The sequence below is a fragment of the Photinus pyralis genome, unplaced genomic scaffold (assembly GCF_008802855.1).
Source record: "Photinus pyralis isolate 1611_PpyrPB1 unplaced genomic scaffold, Ppyr1.3 Ppyr1.4_LG1, whole genome shotgun sequence".
Classification (NCBI taxonomy): Eukaryota; Metazoa; Arthropoda; class Insecta; order Coleoptera; family Lampyridae; genus Photinus; species Photinus pyralis.
This window is the reverse complement of record NW_022170249.1, coordinates 32,623,915-32,648,382: the sequence shown is the minus strand read 5'-3', so window position 1 is coordinate 32,648,382 and position 24,468 is coordinate 32,623,915. Positions and strand designations below refer to the sequence as shown.

Below are 24,468 nucleotides of genomic sequence, written 5' to 3'. Positions count from 1 at the left end.
CGATATTTACATTATTTACCACGTAGCTTTTATAAATAAAAATTTTATGGAGTAGGTGTACCTACCGAAGAAAACTAAGAGTCTAGTCTAGCTAGAAATTTTGAGACCATTACCTGCATTCATGCAGCAAAAAAGAAATGTTGGAACAAACGGCATAATATGCGGTTTTCAGCTTTTCTTTCACTAGAATTTCCAAATCAGTCTGTGATTCAATCTCTTTTTGGTAGTTTGGCACAATTTGTTTGAATTATTTTGCTGCCAGTATTATGAGATAGGTACAAAAGAATTTCGGCCTTGTTAAATGCGAGTTTATGATGACAAAGCTCGTATACTTTCGAGTTGAGAAAGAAGAAATCTTTCCTATTATGACTTTGTTGCTAAATCTGCACTTAGAGTTTATTGCAAGTGAAAACAAAGTCTCCTGTTAATTAGATGCAAATACGCACGTTTTCATTTTGTTAACATTTAAGTAATTATATACACCACAATGAGAGGTGGAATAGGGTTTAAAAAAGGATGTTTATCTGACTCTGATAGTTGATTGGTTTGTGCATGAAAATGAGAATTATGAATATCCTATTTTCTCTAGATGGCTAAAATGTATATTCATAGTGTTGTACGTCACGCAAACGTTATTTTGGTTTCAGTACTTTGAATAAGGTTGAGCCACCTTGTATGTGAAATTTTTTCGAATAAACACAAAGTGCGATCGTTTCGTTGGAATTTGTATTTCAGTATTTGTTTTTCCTTTTTGAAATTTGTGTAGATGCGTAATTTGCATTTTAATAATAATAATAATAATACGATTTATTGTCCAACAGAATAAATTTCCAATTATAGGACAATTAATACCTAATCTAAGAAGCACAATAACTAAATATACTAATATCTTAACCGCTAACCTAATAAAAACCAAATTAAATGATATTAAACTTAAACAAGATTAAAAATAAGATTAAAAATATTCCATCAATCTTTTAAGATCAGATACTGCGCAAGTGTTAATGTCACACATATTAGCAATTTTGTTAAAGTTACTTACCATAACAAATATTGAAATATTGGTGATTTACAAAGTAAGTTTGTATTGGGCTTAGCACAATTGAAAGTATATACATTACGAGCCGAAGAACGTGGCACATGGAACCGAATGAGGGAAAGAAGAGCTGGATAATCTAGGTTATTGTGTAACAAATTGAAGAGAAAATTTAGATAAGGCGCTAGAAGTAATACACATCTTGCAAATATTATATCTCTAATTCAATTAATTACTGTTATTTGAAAAAAATGTATCTTGTGAAGTATTCCGATAGTGGGTTCGCACGGAATATAATTACCTAATGGTCTAAACTGAACATTTCTACTCAATAGCTGTCAACAATATTGGACATTTTCTAACTGAAATCGATGAATTTCATTGAACGACTAAATTCCTCTCCTTTTTACGTACGTTACTTCCTTACTCTACAAGAACGGGTTTTTAACTGACCCACCGAGCGCTTTCTTTACAAGTTAAATATCCATTCCTTAAAAAACAACATAGAACAATTAGACACGCTAGAAACGTAAATTTTTCGCCTTTATTGCTTTAGTCTCATAACCGAATTCTGTGTATGTCCTACGTCAGAAATTATCAGTTTGTGCGTTTAAAATCGTAAGAACTGGTTCATACGGAAAATGGCATGCTACGCATATTAGTAATAACGAGGGTCTAACATAAATGGGCGGTGTCTACAGTTATTAAGCGCGTACGCACTCATTATTTCTATTTGAAAAATCCAGGTAACGTTAAAAATTAATTAACAAGTTCCTATAACTTCAGTACCTACTCAGAATTATAAATGATCGTTATGATGACACGAGAGCTGTCAAGCCTGTAATCAAGCTCTTGCCATATAGTAGGGGAGCTAGCTCGAAATCCACTGAACAAGAGTGAACATTTGATAACTCCGTAAAAAAATAATTCTTGGTCGGTTTACAGATATAACTAGGTTACGGTTGGATGAATGAAGCTGATTTTTTTGCAGACTAATGGTAGGTACTGCCATAATAGTATTATACTATGGTACTGCTAATGACTAGAACTGTGTTTCTTTTTTAAATTTCTTCTCTAATTATAAAATATCGAAATTAATTATAAGATAATTTGGGACTGCAAAAATGCTTGCACGAGTAAAATCACAAATGGGAACGAAGCTGCCATTCTCAACAAATGGATAACGTTTAGATATAGATATGCACCGAGAGGATACTAAGAGATTCATAACTAGTGATTTGATTCACATTCGTAGATATTAAGAGAAACTCAGGAATATAATTGTGAATATTGTAACCGGATCCTGTACCTAGAAATTTCCATTCAGTATGACATAAAAAAAGGAATTTTACAGAAAACTTTTCCACGATTTCAATTTTCAAATCCCGGACTTTGAGACTCTAACCCAGAACCATTGATTGAAACTACATCTAGGAAACTTTAGACAGTTACGTAGGTACTACATCAACGACCAATATCACTTTAGAAATAATTTAAGGAACGTTCGATGATCCTTTTCGCAACTTTTCAGCGTAAAAAGTGAATTTACAATCCAGTAGAAAAAAAGCGGGGCAGATAAACTAATGTGAACAGCCGTAATGGTACTCGGAGTAAAGTTGTTATCAGTGGTATAAATGGCAGCATTAAAAATATTGAGCACTCAAACTTTAGGAAGTTTTCTAATTTGAGATTATTGTAACTTGATGGCTGTTTACGGTTTGCATATTTTTTACTGTTAGAAACTGAAACGCAGTGCTTTTTTACCGCTTCTAACTCAATGACTGTTACCTTTTGTACATCGGCCATTGGAACAATTTTGGTCAGTTCACTCTCAACAAATAAGTGAACTACATAGTAATTGATGCCATTATGTAGTTTCTTTAAGTTTTGTTATGTTATAACGTCATAAAGTAGTTCATTGGAGAAAAACGCCTTGACATTTCCAACGGAACGAAAAGCCTCAATTCTAATTTATTTTATTTCTAACACCAAATAACATTCCAGGCTTGTTCCCAGTTTAATCAAAATTGGCATCACTGATACATTCGCTATGTGTTTAGTTTAGTGTAAGAATTTCTTGGACTGAAAATGTACTCGAAATTATTGATACGTACTATTTATTCTACTAAAAATAAAATTTTGTTCTGTAAAACAGAATTCATCTCCATTCACTCGCAGAAAATTCTTTTGATATGTATACCTACCGTATATATGCACTTCCTACAAATTTACGTAAATGGTTGAAGTTCATTCGTTACTGCATTCTTTTCGCGTTGTATGTTTTAACAGAATTGCAAATTGCTAGTGCTAGCCTTACATCGGCGAACTACGAAAGCACAACTTGGTATCGTGGTAAGAATTTAGACATGCAGTTGCATTGGAAAACGTCTTTTTTTTTTTTTTTTCTTTTTCCGCATCAACCGCTGGGGTTATTAGCGGTGTAGTATTATTGTATGAGTGTGGTGTGTATGTGAGGGTGTGTGTGTTGGTGTGAGGGTGTGTTGGTGGGGGTGTGATGGTGTGTCTGTATATGTGTGTATTTCCTTTTCTCTTCTATGTGTGTATAGGTACAATTTGGTGTTTTGGTTAGTTGGGTTTTTGTACTAGAGATTCATATTGTGATTTGGTTGTTGGTTATAAATTTCACGATTTCTTTGCAACTCTCGATGTCGGTCAGTGCTTTTAAGGAATTTGTGTTGGAGCTGTACAGCATGTTTCTCTGTGCTGTGTAATCTGGACATCTGAAGAGAAGGTGTTCGACTGTTAATCTTGTTTGACATGTGTCGCAGCTAGGAGGGTCTTCGCGGGTGATTAGGAAGCGATGTGTCATTCGTGTGTGTCCTAGCCGTAGTCTGTTGATTATGACCTGAGATCTTCGTTTTGTGGGTATAGGCAAAGTGGGTTGTGTTAGGGGTTTCACTTGTTTAAGATGAGTGTCTGTCGGATTCCATTTCTCCTGCCATTGGTTGTTGATGATTTTCCGAAACTGGTTCTTTAGGTCGTTTGGCAGGAACAAATCTGTGATTGGTGTGTTTTGTGTTGTAGCTTCTTTAGCTGTTCTATCTGCATCCTCATTCCCAGGGATTCCGATATGTGATGGTGTGTATAGGAAAATTATTGAATTGGACAAGTTATCGATTTTTCTTCGAATTTCTTGGACGAGTGGGTTTTTGGGGTATATTTGTCTTAGGATTAAGATAGAGCTGAGGGAGTCTGTGCATATCACATAGTTTTCTTGTTGATGTAATGCTATGTAGTTAATGGCTTGTAAAATTGCGTAGATTTCTGCTGTGAACGTGCTGCACAATGCAGGCAGGCGGAACTTCCGTTTGCTTTTTGGGGTGATAATTGCTGCTCCTATTCTGTTGTCTGACTTAGATGCGTCGGTGTAGATGATGGAATAATTTTGGTACGATTTAATGATGCAGTTAAATTCGGCTAGTATCAGTGCTGGTGGTGTTTCTGTTTTTGGATGTTTGGTCAGGTTTAAGTTGGTATTTATCGCTTGTTGAGTCCACGGTGGGGTAGTAGTGTTAAACCATGGGAGAACTTTTTTTGGAATGGAGAAGTTGGTTTCTTTTTCCAAGCGATTTATCCTTTCGTATAAGGGGGGTGAGAGGTTTTGGTTTTTCGAGAATTCGTTTTTAAATTTTTTGGAAAAAGTGGAGGAGAGGCTGTTGGGGTTTCTTGTTCTGTGAGCTGCTGTGTTAATGGCGAAGTTAAATGTGAGAAACTTTCTACGAAAAACTAATGGAGGTTCGTTGGCGAGGCATAGCATGCTGGTAGTTGGGCTAGTGCAAAAGGCTCCTAGTGCAATTCTTATCGCGGAGTGTTGAATTGTGTCGATGATTTTGATATGAGATTTCCTTGCTGTCGCGTAGGATATACTTCCGTAGTCTAATTTTGATCGAATTAGGTGTTGGTAGATTTGTAGGAGGGTTTTTGTGTCGGCACCCCAGTGGTGGCTTGAGAGTACTTTTAACAAGTTTATCGCTCCATAACAAGATTTTTTGAGATATTCTATATGAGGTTTCCAGTTTAATTTTTGGTCGAAAATAATGCCTAAAAATCTAATGGTTTTTTCAAATTTTAGAGTTTTCCCGTATAATTTTAGGAGTGGAGATGATTTTGGTGTTTTTTTGGTGAAGGAAATGCATTTCGTTTTTTCGGTTGAGAATCTAAAACCCGATGTTTTTGACCAATTTTCTAAGCGGGACAAAGTATTTTGTAGGATTTTTTGTATAGAGTGGATGTTTTTGCCTTTCACATATATTACGAGATCGTCGGCGTATAAGTTGGCCTTCACAGGTGTTGAGATGTTTTCCACACAGTTGTTTATGGCGATGAGGAATAGTGAGGTGCTGATGACCGATCCTTGTGCGATGCCGTTTTCTAGAGTTCTCTGGGTGGATAATTTTCCGTTTAATCTGATTTTGAATGTCCTGTCGTTGAGGAAGTTTTTGACAAAGTTGTATATATTTCCGCTTAGTCCGTTGGATTTCAAAAAGTTGAGGATTGGATAGCTCCACGTCATTTCGTACGCTTTTTCTAGGTCGAAAAAGATTGCAATAACGCATTGTTTGTTTGCAAAAGCTTCGTTTATCTCTGATTCAAGCTGAATTATGTTGTCTTGTGTGGATCGATGTTTTCGGAAGCCATTTTGAGAAGGGTTGTTTTCCAAGAACCAGACTAGTCTGTTGTTCACGATTTTCTCTAACAATTTGCTTGTGGTGCATGTGAGGGAAATGGGGCGATAAGAGGAAGGTTCTTCTTTTTGTTTGTTTGGTTTCGGAATCACGTCTTTCAATTCATGAAAAAGTGATTTGCTACCGGCAAGGGCAAACAGTCAATTTCCGCGACCCACAAACCCCGAAAACTTTTTACATAATAATATTTTCATAAGAGATTTGATATTTATACGCTCGCGAATGAGAAAGTAGGTATAAAATATTTCAAACCAATTCAGTTCTTATTGTATTTTTCTACATAACGTTGTCAACGAGAAATGGGAACACGTCTTTGACATATGTTATAAATGTGAAGACAAAATGCAAAGCGATAGAATTCAGTCGCCGATTGCAGAAATTGAAGTAACGGTCGGTAATCAATTTTTAATCAAACATCAATCAACTTTGATTAAAAACGCTAGATGAATGGAGCTTAATTTTAATTATTTCCAATGCAATATTCTATCAGAACTTGTTTTACAAACGAAATAGTTCTCAATTTTACATTAAAATTGTTTCCTCGAGATCCTTTTATATAGGTAAGTCATATAGTAAAAATATTCATTTTATACAAAACCATAGTGTTGTAGATAGTCATAAAAAAATCTCACTAGACTATAATCAAAGATAATGTTTATGCTTTAGCCTCGTAACATGCAGGGGTGTGTTGTATCTCTAGATTGAAACAATGCCGAAGATCAGAGCGAGTCACCCTGTACTTAAGAAAAATGTAATTTCGGTTTGAGCATTCGAAATACAAGTCGGGACCTTCTGTATGCAAAAACATTTTTAAGTTATTTCATATAAGATCTGGGAAACTTAATTCAAACTGGAATAAATAATAATAAAAATGATTTCAGAAACACAGTGTTTATGATAATACTTTTTGATACACAACATTGTTAGTTTAGTTTTCTGGGGCGTAAATACTGTTGAAGGTTTTCCGACACGGAAACAGACGACATACAATTGGCCATGTGTAAAACATGGATTTTCCAAGATTGTCCATACAAACACAGCAACTGCCCTTGCTATTTAATTATCGACATTGCCAAATGCAAACCGCATTTGAAATGAAGGTCTATACCGATTTGTATGTCAAGTCGTCAGCGAGCTTATTTATTTTTTTTTTTAATTTATTGTGCCTCGACTACTTATGGCCATTGGCACAGTTAGAGTAAGATAAGTGTGGCTAACATAATAAGTATAGGACGTTATCTATATACAATTATACCAGTTGATGTCTTTCAGAAAGTTAATTACTCTGGCAATATTTTCTGGTGTTGCAAGGTCTTCTTTCAGGTCTGTCCCTATCCGCCATTTTAGTCTATTTTCATCATACTTTGGTCATTCGGAGAGAATGTGGTTTACAGTAAGAATGTTGTTGCATTCGCACCGTGGTGGATCGAGACTGTCCAAGATGTGGCCATGCGTGACACCAGTATGACCAATCCTTAATCTGTTTATTATTATGGTATCTTTTCTCGACATTAAGGGTAGATTATGTGCAGTTATTTGTGTTTGAATTTGGGCCAGTTTGGCGTTGGAGAGGCTCCAAATATGTTGCCATTTGCTGGTGATAGACTGCTTCAGAGAGTTTTGGAGGTCGGTGTGTAGTAATAAATGGCGCGATTACTGTTAACTAACTGCGATCCTTGCAATAGTTTTTTAATAAATACTTCTCAAAATGGATGTTATATATACGGATTTGTCCAAGGCCTTTGACAAAATTGATCGCCACATTATTTTCTGAGGAAATTTGAGAAGGGTTTTAGTTCCGATTTGGTTACAATTTTTGCGCATTTCCACAAAAATAAAAAAATGCGCTGTTGTCGCCACTTTGTCCGCCCGTCCGTCCGTCCGTATAGACGCTACTAGTTCTTTATCTTACGAGCTATTGTTTCGCTTTTTTTCGCTATTTGGTTCGTTATGGTGTCGAGGCTTGCACCAAGGAAGGAATTTTTTCTGGGTTTATTCTAAAAAAGTTGTAAAAAAACCAAAAAAACATTTTTTACATGTTCCATAAGTATACACTTTTGCCGTTTACCTGGCCGTTTATTAACGATTCTTTTGTTATTCAAGTTAGTTAGAATGGTCCCTTAAGAACATCGGGCATTATGCCATGGAGAGTGTGATGATACAGTATCTGGCAATTTTAAATTTGAATCATTCCCGTTCCTATGCAGAGAAAAACGCAAGGTACGCCACTGGAAATGTTTTATTGCGAATCTTAGTAATTCAAATTGCACAAGGAAAAAGGTTGCGCGCAAAAGTAAGAGATGGCTTGGTTTTCCCTTCCAGTCAGAGCGAGCTGATGAGGAAGGACATCTTTTGTCCAACAAACAAAAAGGTAGCGGTGGTGTAAGTGCGTTTGTTTAAGGAGCCAGGTAATTCTCTTTTATAATAGTAGAGTGTATGTAATTGCTTTTGTATATTTACTGTTGCTTTAATAGATGCGTGTTATCATAAATTTGAATTGGCAGGGTCTGTGTCTAAATTACGCACTAATTGTGAATTATAAATTATGTTGCAAACGTTTCCCTCTTTTATGCTTGAGTACTGTGCGATTAAAAATGAGGTGCTGTCGAGTCACCTTTGGAACTTTTGTTTACATGGGAAATCGTATTTAACTTGAAATTCCAAAGCCGACTCGACAGCAATTCATTTTTGATCGCCTGTTACTTATTACAATGGTATTTTGGCACAATCTTATTTTGTTAAATGCCAAATTATTTTCATGATTCTGGAATATTGGAATACTGTTATGTGAGGGGTCTCTAAACCCTACTCTGTCTGCAAATATAATACCACTGTAATATGATATAATGAGACAAGTTACGTCCTGGCCAAAATGGTTGGCGCCTGAGCTTTACCCATATTCTTCGTACCGTGAGCCCCTGGTGTGAATCTCGGGTTCCGTTACATAACAGTGTTAGTAAATAATTTCATGTCCGTGAAAGATGGTGGCAAAATATTTTAAATATCGGTGTGAACTCACGATTATGATTAAGTGGGAAATAAAATTCTCCGATGTACAGGTTGAAAATCTAGTTCAAAACGGTTATAAAGTAAAATTGTAAAATGCAAATTGGAAAAGAAGTGAGAAACTAAGTGAGTGCATATCCTGTAAAGTTTTCAGTAGCTCTTTTTCCCTTCCCTATAGCTATTCTCGTGTGATTGAGGTAACCCTGAATTGAATTTGAAATTTGATTGTTTTCGTTATTAACGTTTTTAATTAAATTTCGCTCTCGCCCATTTCTTGCGTTTTATTTATTTATATTGGCTGATCCTTAAAGTGACAACACATTTTCGAGCAATTCGTTTCACAACATAACGTAAGTCTCATCACTACTAGTACAATAGACAGGTTTGTTACTGGGCAATCATTGCCATGAGTTTCGGTTAGTTTTAGTGGGAGTTTTGGTTTTCAGTTGTCCAGTCGTTTCTCGGCTGGACTTGTTGTTCACGGTAGTTGCAGAATTTTGGTGCCGTGACCAGGTTTTGACCTTAGTACGTTACAAGAGTCAAGTGGAAGACAATGACAATGGTGAGCTTGTAACGAGAGGATATTTACGTAAATTTTTTGCGTTTTATTCCATGTGGAAGGAAAAACTTTTAAGTTTCAAGACGGTCAAGGATTCAGTAGTATCCATCAAACAAATACCTATGCATTGTCACATTCAAGTTTTTATTTTGTCGACGAGATTTATTTGTCATCTCTGTCAGGTCTAGGAATAACGTCTTTATCCTCAATCGTATTGAAGAGATTTTGTATCGTTTTACGTGATAAAAAGAGGTAATATAATGATTCATTTCTGACATTACGAATTAAGCTTCCTTGGGAAAGAGATAAGTAAAATTCTGTTACATCAGCGGTTTTTGTAGACCACCTTACATCCGGAAAACCAATGAAAATTAACGAAGGCTTTCCATCATGTAATAGATGTTTTAAGTCAACTTACTACAGAGAGAGGAAATGAGCTTTGCATGAAATAAATATTAAAAGTACAATTCCCTGCTTAAGCAATAAGTGGTTGGAATACTTCACAATCAATCTCCAAAAAAGAGCTCATAAGAATATTCTACTTGGCCTATAAATGTTCTGATCTATGAAAACCATGAATGGATACGTTCATTAACAAAGCAGCGTGTCCGTTACCTACTCGAAAACTTTCGTATTGAATTTAAGAACAGAAAATATACTCGTATAAGCTTAGTTTTATTACATTCGCAGTGCCACACGCCACACTGAAATAAGCAGCAGCAGCAGGTAGCTTACTTATATTTTCCGTGGCAACTCAATAAATTGAAAGGCAAGCCGAGAACATGCACCGCTGAATTTGATATCCTTGGGATAATACAGTTATTTCATTTCGAAATTGCCGCTACTAGACTGCTAAAGTAAACCTAATCGATAACTAATTTAGTTGTAGCGTTGAAGTTACAACTAAGAACTTCAGATGAATCATTCCATTTCAGAGCATCGATTGTCAATCTCTTTCGTTCCGGGATAATTGAGGTTTTCTGTTGTTCTAACCTGCTATATGTAGGTAAACTTTAAGTGATTGAAATAAATTAAAACTTCGCGGCATCTAAAAGCTCTAGTTGGTGATGGGTTGCAATTGCGCCGCTTTAATAGGTGTATTAATTCCCTAATAATAGATAGATTACTTCGTTATCGAAATGCAAATGTGAAGGTAGCATATGCTCCCAAGGGGTTACCATTTGATTAAACTTAGATAATGGTGGTAATTAGCAGCGCTATAACGTCATCCAACTTTTTTTAGGTAGGAGTTTCTGAGATTCACATAATTGAATTTGCTAATATATGCCTCGTTTAGTGCAAATCTATGTAACCCATAAAAGTACAGGTATTTGTGAAAAACATGCCAGAGAACCGATCTTGGTAAATCTAGAAAAATAACTGTTATTACCTGTAGGTAGCAGTTTACAAAAGTACAAAAGTCTACACAACAAAAACGTAGGTAATACGGGAGGCCAATGACGAAAAGTCTATCGATCTAGTTACGCAGCGATTCTCAACGTGTTAGGGGCGTCAAAACAGAATAAGATGAGAATTTTGAATGAAAATTGGTTCACAAATAAAAAAATTTTTTTGCAAAAATGCGCTAAAAAGTTGAGAAGTGCAGAGTCACGGTGTAGGAACTGCTGGTTAAATTGCGAAGAAGCAATATAATAGTGGTCATTCTAGGGTAAGAAAGAGATGGCAAGTTTAGATTCAGTCAGTTTCCAAGAGTCTTGTGGTGTTTCTTTACGGAAATCACGATCGTGTGCATTTGATTGAAAACACACGGAAAACTGAAAGAGATACGATGAAATCGATAGAAGATAAATTGTACAGTGCTAAATTCCCATAAAAAGTCTATTTTAAACCATTTAAGAATAATAGGAATTGAAATATGTGCATGCTTGTCATTCCTTATTCCGTTGAATGCTTATTATTCTTATACGGTAATAGGAATGCCGTCGCGAAGTTTTTTTGTGGGCGTCGTTTCATTTCTACTTCGATTACGAATAATGCTCGGTCGACACACAACGATCTTCAACCTATAAAAATCACGTGCCGCGGGTACCTCGGCGGGGACACTAACTCGCCGTATTAGTATTGAAAACGACCTTGGAGAAAATGGTCAAGTCTCTGTCGACAGAAGGAAAGTTTGCAGTTACATTCCCAACAATCGGTTTTCATACAAATCATACAAATGTATGAAAATGGCAATTATTTATCAAAAGGATTGCCACGACCACGACTATGAATTTTAAACTCTAAAGTTAATTTAGAAACTAATTAAACTGTTTGAGAACTATTTGAAACGCAAAGATTTTGAAAGCTTCCCGTTTGAAGTTCCGAATAACCGGCAATTTGTAAGGATCCCAGCAAACACTGATACATACCTTTTATGTAAAAGTTATATATCAGAGTTACATACACAATGTACCAGTAATGTAAATCTACTATTACAAGTAAGTTACCAGAAAGTTAAAATTTCCCACTCAAAGCAACACCACAGTAACATAACAGTTATATCGTTGAGTTATGTTTATATTATGTAACAGAAATATGTTGCAGTTATAAAACTTAATCATATTACTATTATATATACTATTAATATATTTGTTAGGTATCTATGTTATATAACTGCTATTAAAGGTGTTATATTACCATTACTACAAAATTGAAACAAAAAATGAATGTGAGGCAGGATAATTAAACAGTACATCAATAAAACAAATTTTATTACCTCTGAATATGTACAACATGTTTTTTACTTTTGTCTGTTTAATCTTTGTTTAGCGAAGCGGAACCACTCGCCACAAGACTTTTCGAAGTCGTTTTCTTTTAATGTTGGGTACATGGCACAGAGAACCTCTGAAAAATATCTAAATTATTCAAATATAATTACTTAATAATAAGCATACCTTTGATTATAGAAACAAAGTGTAACTTATGAATAGCAAAATTATTTTTTCTACCCAACCACGAGCATTTTTCAGCACATGCATTTGTGAATATTCTTTGCAATATTCTCACCAAACTATCCTTTGAAGAAGTTCCTCCTATTCCATTTATGTATCTTCTCTACAACAGAAGAAAATTATTCAATTTCAATTGCAAATGCTTCAAATACATACAAAATTAATAGCAACTTCTTTGTTTTCAATAATTACTGTATCGAATGTTGTTATTGCATCAGTGGATTTTAACGGGAAATACTCCTTGATTATTTTTAAACCCTCATCCTCTTGGTTAGAATCTGAAATTTGGACGCCTTTCTCCAAATTCTGAATGCGTTTATCAATGCTTTTTAAATTGACTAAGACGTCATCAACGTGCATTGACAACGTCATAACAAATATCGGTGACGACATGCTCGAGGCCGGTATCCTTGATTGCAACTTATCTGACCATTCAGGTCAGTATATATCTCTGCAAGTAAACAATATTCCTAAAAATATTATTTACAAAAGACTGGTACTCAAATCATCCATAAATGCATTTCGAGTATCCCTCTTAAAAATGGAGTGGAACAATTACGATGTCGGCAACGTAAATGACCGAGCAAATCTTCTTACAAATACATTTAGTAAACTTGTAAAGAAACATTTCCCTCTACGGCGCTTGACGGTCGAAAAAGCAAGAGGTATAAACTGGTTCACCAGTGAACTAAAGCTTATGCGATCGACGTTAGCTGCCCTTAAAATAAGAGCAAACGTCACTAGCAGCACTCTGAACGTACAGGCGTATAGATGCTACAGGAAAGAGTATCGGAAATGCATTATAGTTACAAAAAAAGAATCGTATAACCATTTTATTGCTACTTCAGGTAATAAAATTAGAGATGGATGGAAATTAGTAAACCGAGAATTAAATAAATCATTCAATACTGACATTTCATTGTCACACGATCTCCTAAATTCACAATTTGTCTCTATTGCAAAATGTATTGTGGACTCCCTTCCCCAAACAAATTGCAATGCATTATATTATTTGAAAAATATGCACTCTCCTGAAAATTCTCTTTATCTAGCACCTGTAACGGAAGAGGAATTGCGTGATACAATTAACAAAATGTCAAAATCAAACGCCTACGACATATATGGATTAAATAGCAACATTCTAAGAAACTGCATTGACATAATTGGTAAGTATCTTATCACATTAATAAATGATTGTTTTCTGACAGGTGAATTCCCCGCATGCTTTAAAATTAGCAAGGTAATCCCAATTTTTAAGAAGGGCAGTAAGGACCTGGTCAGCAACTACCGACCAATATCCATTGTTCCTATTTTTGGGAAGGTTATCGAAATTTTAATCAAAAATCGTTTAGTTACGTTCTTAAGTAAAAACCGTGTGCTGAATGAAACTCAGTTTGGCTTCAGGACAGGTTTATCAACCACACAAGCTGTAAGTAGTGTTGTTGATGGCGTAGTCGAGGCTTTTGAAAATCGTCATTATTCGTGTGCCCTCTTATATGACTTAACGAAAGCCTTCGACTGCGTTACACCCTCAATACTCCTAGAAAAACTGAATCATTATGGTATACGGGGAATACCATTGAAATTATTGGATTCGTACTTAAGAGGCCGTTCTCAATGTGTTAGCTTTAATAACAAATCTTCAAGTCTAAAGGAAATAACACTTGGCGTTCCGCAAGGATCGGTCTTGGGGCCCACCTTATTTTTGATATACGTGAATGATCTACCTAACGCAATCAGCATTGGTAAATGCATTCAATTCGCAGACGATACAACGATCTTGTGCAGTTCCCCTGTCATAAACACTCTAACCGATTGTATTGCCAACGTGAACACCCAACTACAGCAATGGTTGGAATGTAATAAACTTAAACATAATTCAGATAAAACCCTAAATATACATTTTACCACAACCAAGTCCATTGCTAGGAGAACGTCTGCAAAATTACTGGGAATAACACTTGATAATGAATTATCTTGGGAGGCCCATGTAGATCAACTCTGCACAGTTCTAGCATCGAATACGTATTTGCTAATTAGACTGAGACAATCCTTAAATCATGATGTCCTACGATCAAGCTACTTCGCGTTTGTACATTCTAGAATTAGCTATGGTATAACTATCTGGGGCAGATCCCCTCATTCCTTGCGCGTCTTCAGAATGCAAAAGAAAGCTATTAGGATCATCGCTTTCCGGGGTTTTAGGGATCCTTGCAGGGATATATTTAAAAAACTTAAAATTATGCCACTACCATGCATATATATTTACCAAACGTTAATCCATATTCATAAATTAGTAAATTCAAACAAGAATGTGTCAGACACGAGCAATCACGGTTATGCCACTCGTCACTGCAAGTTACTTTTACCCGTAAAACGTAGACTATGCGTATCAACAAAAAACTCATTGAATGTTGCACTTTACAACAAAGTCAATAACAAATTAAAATCTCTGCCACTAAATTTGTTTAAAATACAAATCAAAACATTTTTATTAAAGAACTGTTTTTACAGTATTGATGAGTACATGGCTGCCCCTACATGTACAGACACGATTTTTTTATGTTAGTACCTTTGTGAATGTGACGTAACCAAACAATTTTTAAATTGAATGGGTTTAATAAAAGTTATTATTATTAAAAAAAAAAATAAAAAAAAAAAAAAAAATTGCATATTTATTGAGACAAACATCCTGGATATTTTTTGAAAATGTTCTAAAAAATTAAAAATTGGAATAAAATTGCAAATGTTTGATTATAACATTTACCCTGAATCATGCGGCTACTAATTGTGTCTTCTGTTATATTAGATTCACCTGGAAACAAAAGCAAAGTAAAACACTCATTGATATGTGATTAGGTAAAACTTACTTAAACCATCAATATGTTTGTTTGTTTCGTGCGAGGCCGGAGTACGAAAATCTGCTGATTGGTTTTGTACCACTCTATTTGGTATGACTACAACTAGAATGCAATACATTAGATAAAATATCATTGACAAAATATTACCTTCTGCGTCAACATGTCTATAATCTTCTAATTCTAAAAAATAAATATATAAGTTAGTTAATCAAAAGTAGCGAAATGTTAAAAGTCAGAGAGTTTGGATTAAATAAAAAACAAACTTTCGCTTGTAGAGTACGCAAATGATCTTGTTCCAAAATGGAAGCACGTTAATTACCTATTCAAAGGTTGTAAGAATCTACAGCAGTGGCCCACTCCTTAGCTTGAGACAAATTGAATAATTAACAAATTTTGCGTCTTCAGATAAAGACTAGGTATGTCATTTGGCGGTTTTATTTAGATCTCTTTGAGCATATGAAAGTTTCCATTTTTAAACAGTACCATTTTCCTCTAGTTATTTTTAACAAGCGTGTTTAAAGTACAATAAATAACAAGTACTGTCATAAGTAATACAACAAATAACAGTAGGTATTTGCGAACTCAATTGTTGGATCTAAAATCCTTACCAAGATTTGTTGAAATATCAGAAAAAATAACCGGCATTGTCTGAATATCTTCCTCTGTAGTTATTGCATTTTGTGCTGTCAAAGGACTAAAATAAAACACTAATGTAATCAAATACAATGAACCAAAACGAAGTGTTTTTACCTTGGCGAAGAAAAATTATAAGTGGAAACACCGATGGGGAGTTGTGGAGGTAAGGAAACATTTGTAAATTTTCTCCAGTCTGTAAAAACACAATGTACTTAACTCAAAACAAACGGGTACAATTTACTTTTAGAAGAAACTGGAACTGCTAATTCATCTTCGTCTGAAACTACGAACCTTGTTGGTTGAATTACTTTTCGTTTTCCGCGTCCTTTCTCTCCCTCGTCGGTAGACACATAATTGCAATCTGTACTTAGTTTTCTAGCTCTTTCTAAAGACACTGCAAATTCTAATATATAGTATATTGAAATATAATATCAATTTACCTTCCAACGCTTCCACTTTAACATTTTCAAGAACCCACTTGTCAGGATTTGGTGGTACCATCCTCTTAATTAAAGAAGTCACATTTTTGCTATGCACTGGCCACCAACATTTTGTATTACTTTCACTCAGCCATGACATCGGAACCTCCGAGGTGGAATCTTCCTCATCCTCATCTTCACTGTGTTCTCGGATAAATGAGACAACAGCATAAGACATTCTGTAAATAGCACATTAATGTTTACTAACAAACACACTTCTACTAACTCTCTTAAGCTTCAGGTACGTGCTAGGTAATAACATTAATGCTAATATCAAGTATAAAATTTAACAAAACATTTTTTCAACGTATTGAAGTTTCACAATACAGTAGTAACGGCAGCAAAACATATTCACAGTTTGAACAATCATCATTATACAGTTTCTTTTAATTTTTTTCAAATGGAAATGTGTTTTTTAGATTTTGTTCATTTACAAAACTCATTCTAATTTTTTTTTATTGTAATGTACAAATATGAATGCTTAGGTAATAAAGTCATAATAATATTATTGCTAATACATAAATATAGATACCTAAATATAAAATGTAATAAATAATTTTTTCGACATATTTAAGTTTCAGAATGAAGTAAGGGCAATAAAACATATTCACAGTTTAAATAATCAATCATTATACACTTTCTTTTAATTTTTTCAATTGGAATTGTGAGTTTTTCATATTTTGTTTTATTTACAACACCAATTCCAATTGTTCTCGAATCGCACGGTACACTAAAAAAAGGTTCAACCTTATTAAATTTTTTTATATGAGCTACACAGTTGTTGTCACATATAGAAAAATCACATACCAAGCCAAACACTCCATCAGTTAACATAACGCAATTATCATATTTTAAATTCGAAATGGAAAAACCACAAAATGTAACACACTGTATGATTTCTTTATTTTTGTTAGAGTAGTGCACCATAGGATATTTCTTGGGAACTTCGTACTTGGTATCTAAATTCCTCTCTTCAAATATTCTGTTAACAAGTTGTTGCAAGTAGTTTCCGGAGTTCTTAAGTTTGCTCTTAATTTTTTGCATGTAATTTTCGTACTTAAAAGCACTAAAATTGTCAAGTGGACCAAATTTTTCAACGTCGTTGGATAAATGGATAAGGTTGTGCACATTATATGATAAATATTCAGTTCCATACAAATCACCATAAGACTTCACAAACCACATTAACAAAGATTGGGCATATCTAATTAAAGTAACACACAATTCAGAATCAATCAGGATTCTTATAGCAACACATAGTGCAAGAAAATGCTCGTAATATATAGGAGGTAATTTTTGGCGTAGAAGTACTGGACCAGTGTACAACAAAAACTGTCGGAACTCTGTTGCTTTCCAATGATCTACTTCTAAAAGGCTCCTGGGTAATCGGGCAAATTCCTTTGTTATTGAACATTTCATATTAACAAAAATTTCTGACATTTGATCTATGTCTTTTAACCGTATGTTTATTTTTCCTTTAACCCAAAATTGTAGCAGTCGCTTCATTACACCTAAACATACAAGGTGCATGTAGTCAAGAGGGACGTGAGAAACCATTCCAATGTTTAATTTTTCAATGCACGATTCTTTAACATGGTGTTCAGGTTGCGCTTTGTTTGCAAAAGACAAATCTGTTCTCAGTGGACTATTTAATTCGGGAAAAACGACTCTATTTTGAACAAAGTCCCCCTCTTGAATACATTTGCTGCATCCAAAGTAACCAGTGTGACTTTTAATTCCACAAATATATGCTTTAGCAGGAGCATCACATATTATAGCATTCAACATAATGTTAACCTTCACTCCATCTATAAATAGACCATTTTTTATTATTGTTAGATACTCCTCAACAAAATGTTGAAGAAAGTCATTAACGTCTACAGGTTTTTTTTTTCCACAAAAGACTCCAATCAAAAACGGTTCTGTGTTAAAGTTGGTTACCAAGGATCCTAATATTGGCCAAAACTGCTGAGTTGAGCTTTTAGATAACGGTAAACCATCAATGTTTATATTTACACTAAGCGTGGATGGAATGTCACAAAAATATTTCTTTACGGAATGACGAACTCCCGAAGAAAATTGTAGATGTGCATACTGACCCCCTGATAAATTTGACACACAATTAGTTGTATCTTTGGGAGTTTTTAACAATGTTCTAACATCAGATGGCAAATTATGTCCATAATTGCGAAGTATTTGTAGCAACTTATTCACACTGTTGTGTGTAATGTTACATGCAATAACCCAATCAATTAATTCTTTTTTTAATCGCTCATCTCGTTGCTCATCACCTAACAATGCCATGTTAACATTATCACAGTTATGTTCCAAATTGTATGTACTTTCAGAAAGAGAATTTTCATTTGTTATAGAATGTTCATCATTCATTCTGTCATATAAATCTTGCTCAACGATATTGTCATTCAATGAAATATCTAAATTATTTACAGATATATTGTCGAGGATATTGTCGTTAGGTGAGATACTACATATTTCTGTTTGCATGTGACTGGGACATACCCCACTAGAAGGAAGTAATACTTTATCTCCATCACGTTCAGGTTCTGTAGTACGAACCAGTTCTTGCCGTATCAGTTGGTTTTGACGCCTCTTACTCGTCAAATGAAATTCTTTATTGGGCATAATGGTTGTGGTTGTGGATACTGTTCCCGCTCCAGTTCTGTAAGTTAACCCAAATAGTAATGTCTAATGAAAAACAAGTATGTGACAAACAATAGTACTTTATCTAGCTCATAAAGTTATACTTATACCAGATGATGAGTAATTTCAAAGTAAATTGCAGAAAATGGCTTAAATGTGCGTTTGGGGAGAACACTTTTAAACTACCAAACACCACAGTCTGTAAAATAACCTATTCCAAAGATAATATAATACCATTATCGTTGCCTATTCTATAGAACATGACCAAACACTATGTTGTATGAGATGTACTACACTTCGTTGTGTCATTGCTCGAATAGTCATTATAGACCAGGAGTCGGAAGGTTATGTGTGTACGATTTGCCTCATTTCTAGACTTTGGAGGCTGATAGCCATTATCGATACCTCAATTTGGCTTCCAGTCTATAAGCACTTCTAGTCCTGAAAGCTTTCAAATGAACCACAAACTAATTGCACATGACATTGCATGCATCAAAAGAACGTACACACTTGCACAAGTGAAAATGAGACAAAGTCGAGACAAAATTGAGGACCACATCAGCTTATCATACTTGAATTTTATCCCTCTGCACAAAAGCTATACATCCATTCTTGTATTTAATTTACTCATTTGGAATAATATGAATCACTGCATTACTGAGCATTATAGGTATAGATTATTCGATATAAGGTACCGAAAGTAAAATTAACATATTAGCATAAATGTTTAACTATTAATATGGTAATATACATACCTGATAATAATCGAAATATAAATGAACACAAAACAAACAAAATAATAAAAATAACACGAGACACGAGTTAAAACCAGGTTAAAACACAAGCTAACCTAAAACTTTTTTGTTCTGTTGCCCGGGTGGGAAAAACAGAATTATGAACGTAGTAACGTAGCTACATTTATGTTATATTGCATCTATGAACTGCTGGTTATACAGTAATATCGTAACTAACTTACGTTGACGGTATATTTATTTTTAATATAAATTGAACTTACTTATTTAACATATAACCACAACGTAAGTGTGTTACATATTTGCTATACAAATTATTTTTAAAAGTTACGTTACGGTGTAGTAAATGAAATGTAACAGTTATGTAGTATAATATTCATAGTTGTTCATTGTACTGGTTTTGTTGCAACAATGTTTATGTTACATGTAAAATCTTATATAACATGTCACTCTAGAGTTACATTACGGCAATAGACAGTGTTTGCTGGGATGTCGTTTTATATCGTCTGCTATAATAATCGTCAAGTAATTGTGTCGATGTAACTTTACTTCGTTGCTCAAACAAGATTTAATTATATTAGAGGAACGTCAATTGAAAAAGCTTTGAGTGAAATTAAAATTTACAATGCTGCTGTTTTCTGGTACTTTAATTTAGTTACGGAAAATGTTTAAGAAAATTTTACTTGTACCTAAATACAAGAATAAAGTGTTTGTTACCCGATATATTGCAGGCAGAACTGCAAAAAATTCGTTAAGCCGCTTGTGAGCAAGAAGCGAAGAGTGCACTTTCATATTTGAATTTTCGTTTTGACATTTTTTTTTTGGACATTTCATGCCTTAACTTATTTTTTGAATGTGAAAGTGCACTAAAAATTGTCATTGTTAGATTTGGTTGTTGTATTAGATGCCGACAGTTGGTTTACACCTCAATTTCGTTTGGAAAATGATCCATTTTTGGAAACGAAGTAATTTTAACCAGTTTTAAGGTTAGTGTCGTTATTTTGGACCATCGAGTACGTAACATTTCCGCGAGTCTAGCATACGAGCATTTTTAGTAACTGACGAAATAAACTGGGACGTCATCAGTTACTACACTTACTACATACATGTTCAACGACAATTAGTAATGTAGGTGAGTATAACTTCAGTGGACAGTTCGCGTCAGACTTTACGAGGTATAAGTTCTAAAGTTTGAAGTGTATTTTGGTGTGTTATCAGCAGTAAGCCTTTACACCTTTCGATGTCACGAGGTTGTAACCTACGGATACGTGACAAAATAAGATAAGTGCCAACTAACTTAAGTCAATTTAGATATTTGTATTAAAATTTATCGCCATTGACAATTTCGCCTATCTATATCTATTGCTCGGCTTACGCACGTTTGTCCACACCGCTTAGCGGTGGGGACACTTACATTGCATCGCAGTGTTAATTTAATACGGCCACGAGGGCCTGATATCTAAGCGTGTCCTACCTGTTTGGGTTCCTCTGTCATGGAGGTCGTAAACAATCAAGTAATGGTAACTGAGAATATTAACAACTCACAGAATATGGACAACCGTACCTTTGCATCTGTAGCAGGTATACAATCGGAGCCGAAATATAATTTTCCCGAGAGATCCCAAGGTATCATCTTTCCTGCCATTGAAGGAGTATCGCTATTTGATTACATTGTTGGAGTAGGTACCATAATAGGTCCAAAAAATGTTACGTTTGCATCTCGCATCTCGGGTGGGCGCATATGCATCTTCCTTGCGTCAAAATCAATGGTAGATAGCTTTATAAGAGAAAATAAAGGTATACAAGTTAAAGATAGCTTTATAGCAGCACGTAAGCTGGTATCTCCAGCAACTAAAATCATTCTTTCTAACGTTTCTCCAGTAATTCCAAATGACATTTTGTATGAGGAACTTAAACGATTAGAGTTAAAGCCGGTCTCTCCAATTACTTTAGTGAGTGTAGGCTCTCCCGATCCTAATTACAAACATGTCCAAAGCTTCCGTAGGCAAGTGTATATTGATTTAGAAGTAGGTTCGTCAATACCCCCTACGACGTTGCTAGCTTATGATAAAACGGTTTTCAGAATTTTTTTGTCGAATGACGATCTAGTTTGCTTTGTTTGTAAATCTAAAGGTCATAAAGCGTCTAAGTGCCCTTCAAACTGCAGCTCGAATAATAAAGAGTCAAATGACAATACCATGGAACAGTTAGTCACTCCAGTTCGACAAAGTCGCCAATCATTAGTAGAGATGGACTCGGAAGAGCCAATTAGGACATCCGAGGAATTGCAAGGTAGTGAATCAATGGTACAGATGGACTCGGTAGAGTTCAATAGGACATCCGATGAGTTGAGACCTAAACGGGCACTTGCGTCATCCTCTGCGGAGACTACAGCGTCAGGTGGCACATTTAAAAAACCCGCGAAAAAAGCAAAGCGTTCCGATTCAAAGGAGTCCCTATCGATAGAAAAGGATTCCACGTTGTTTACGGAATTTAAAAATGTTTTTCAATCGAAACAAACGGTTATAGATTATGATAGTTTTTGCAATTTTCTTATGCGTGCAAAAGGTCAAAGCAATCCCTTTCCAATAGCTAGTGAATTCTGTGAGGATAAGCAACAATTTGTTGAGTTAATGATTGAGTGTCGAAAAGCGGTCAAAACCAATCGACTCAAAGCACGCTTAAAACGCCTGATTACTGGATTCATTAAGCTCCTTCCAAGCTTCAATACGCCCACGGATTACTCAGAAAACAGTTCAATCGCTTCACAAGATTCCTTCTTATCGGACCAAGAGCTAGAATCGCTGTGCGATCCATCATCCTCTGAAACTGCGTAAACGTTTTATTTTGCTTATTTGTCTTTACTATTTTAATTTTAATTTACATATTACATTTTACATAATGCATAATAACAATAATTATAACAATTTAAACCTTTTGCAATGGAATATAAGATCTGTTGCTGCCAATAAACCGAATTTAGAATATATGTTAGCAGAGTGTAACATCCATATAGCCCTTTTAACGGAAACCTGGTACAAAAGTAACCACATAGATTTTTTTAAAAATTACACATTAGTAAGACACGATCGTACGGATGGTTACGGTGGCGCCGCTATACTTGTACATAGAAATCTTCAATACACTCCGTTGAATATTAAATCTGATAATGCTGAAATTAGTGTGTGTGGGGTCAAGTTGCTAGATCTTGATCTGAATGTAATGTGTTTATATAGGCCGCAGGGTTACGCGAGTAACATAACAGAAGGCGAGTATTTGCACATGTTAGGGCAATTAGGGAAGAGGTACATGGTGGGTGGTGATATGAACGCACACAATAGGGCCTTTGGTTCATCTAAAAGCGATAACGCGGGAAATATTCTATTAAAAGTAATAGATGGGACTAATAGCGTGTTTTTGAATGACGGATCAGTTACGCGCCTCGGGCGCCCAAACGAAGCGAGATCTGCAATTGATATTACATTTGCATCGCCAGGGATTGCTACTCATATCACTTGGAAGGTAATGGATGATACATATGGGTCAGACCACTTTCCCATTCGCATGAACTTAAATTTCAATTTACAACTCCAGTTCACCTATTACCCTACAACTCGGTGGAAAATAGATGATAAGAAAAGTCTAGAAGTTTGTAATTACGTGGATCGAAGTCTAAACGCTAAAGAGGTACCCAAGTCCGCAGCAGAAATAACAGAAATGACTGTGTTGTGGATTCAGTGCAAAAGGGATGCGACAGTAATTTCGTATTAAGAAAACCTGTGTTAAAGAAATCCAGACCTCCACCCCCATGGTGGGACAATCAATGTTCTCATGTGGTACACTGCCGGAAACTTGCGGTAAAGAATTACAAGTTAAATCCAACCTTGGATAATTTCATTACTTGTCAAGAGACTATTGCGCACTCTAAAAGATTTTTGAAATACAAAAAACGCGACAGTTTCCAAAATCTATGTAATAACTTAAACACATCTACGTCCTCAAAGAAATTATGGAATATCGTGAGAAAATTTAAAAGATGTCCTACCTCTCACCACGTATCGGAATCATATATTGAAGAGTTCGCTGACAATTTAGCCCCGGCGTACGTGCAATCAGAAAAAAACCAGGAAACGTCTAACGTAAGTGATCCTTTTTTACAACAACCATTTTCAATTGAAGAACTCATCAAGGCAGTCAAATCAGCTAAGAATACAGCACCAGGTTTTGATAATATTACATATCAGCTATTAAAGTGGCTGCCCACCGTGGCGAAGGAATTATTGGTAACTGCATTTAATAGAGTGTACCTGTTTGGAGATAGCGTGCCCACCTTTAAAAAAATCATTGTTGTCCCAATAATTAAGCCCAATAAAAACCCAAACGATGCAAAATCATATAGGCCTATATCACTTTTATCGTGTATATTTAAAACATTAGAGCGAATGGTCAAGAATAGGATTGAATGGTGGTTGGAAAGCAAGAAAAAGCTACAGGCTTTTCAATTTGGATTCAAGCGAGGATTAGGCACCGCTGACGCTTTAACAAAACTAGTTTCCGACATACAAATAAGTTATTCCAAAAAAGAAACAGTAGGAGCGGTTTTTATCGATTTCAAGGATGCTTACGGATGTGTGAAATTAGACATTTTTCAGAAGAAACTCATTAAATTGGAATTCCCGAACCAACTAGCGCAAAACCTGATCGGTTTGTACTCTCATCGAGAGATTTATATAAGAAGTGGCAAAGGTCAATTTATAGGCCCTAGATATGTTTTTGAGGGGCTTCCACAGGGATCTATCAATAGTCCCATGCTGTTTA

General features: G+C 35.1%; 3 protein-coding genes across 3 annotated transcripts in view; all 3 read right to left on the bottom strand.

Moving 5' to 3' along the window:
- Window positions 1-3,647: 3,647 nt before the first annotated feature.
- On the bottom strand, window positions 3,648-5,570 carry LOC116159809. The gene has a single exon (XM_031472895.1). The coding sequence runs from the start codon at window positions 5,568-5,570 to the stop codon at window positions 3,648-3,650; it is 1,923 nt and encodes a 640-aa protein (XP_031328755.1).
- A 6,434-nt stretch (window positions 5,571-12,004) lies between these two features.
- LOC116162978 lies at window positions 12,005-20,133 on the bottom strand. The gene is made up of 12 exons (XM_031476821.1): window positions 19,654-20,133; window positions 16,199-16,416; window positions 16,000-16,152; window positions 15,873-15,951; window positions 15,731-15,816; window positions 15,270-15,302; window positions 15,132-15,224; window positions 15,029-15,076; window positions 14,929-14,975; window positions 12,418-12,594; window positions 12,205-12,364; window positions 12,005-12,154 (listed from the first exon to the last, which is right to left on the bottom strand). Exons 2-12 carry the CDS (start codon window positions 16,413-16,415, stop codon window positions 12,051-12,053), a joined length of 1,197 nt encoding a protein of 398 aa, XP_031332681.1. The 5' UTR covers window position 16,416; window positions 19,654-20,133; the 3' UTR covers window positions 12,005-12,050.
- A 4,264-nt stretch (window positions 20,134-24,397) lies between these two features.
- Window positions 24,398-24,468, bottom strand: part of LOC116159801 — a 5,394-nt gene continuing 5,323 nt past the window's right edge. The window contains exon 10 of the mRNA XM_031472884.1: window positions 24,398-24,461. Within this exon, the coding sequence (XP_031328744.1) occupies window positions 24,398-24,461 (64 nt within the window). The remainder of the gene's footprint in view (window positions 24,462-24,468) is intronic.

Coding starts and splice junctions, on each gene's coding strand:
- LOC116159809 (XM_031472895.1), bottom strand. CDS start 5,570: ATGACGTGGAGCTATCCAATCCTCAACTTTTTGAAATCCAACGGACTA.
- LOC116162978 (XM_031476821.1), bottom strand. CDS start 16,415: ATGTCTTATGCTGTTGTCTCATTTATCCGAGAACACAGTGAAGATGAG. Junction 15,303..15,730: donor TGATATTTCAACAAATCTTG/GTAAGGATTTTA, acceptor TTTATTTTTTAG/AATTAGAAGATTATAGACAT. Junction 15,077..15,131: donor CAAACATATTGATGGTTTAA/GTAAGTTTTACC, acceptor TTTTGTTTCCAG/GTGAATCTAATATAACAGAA.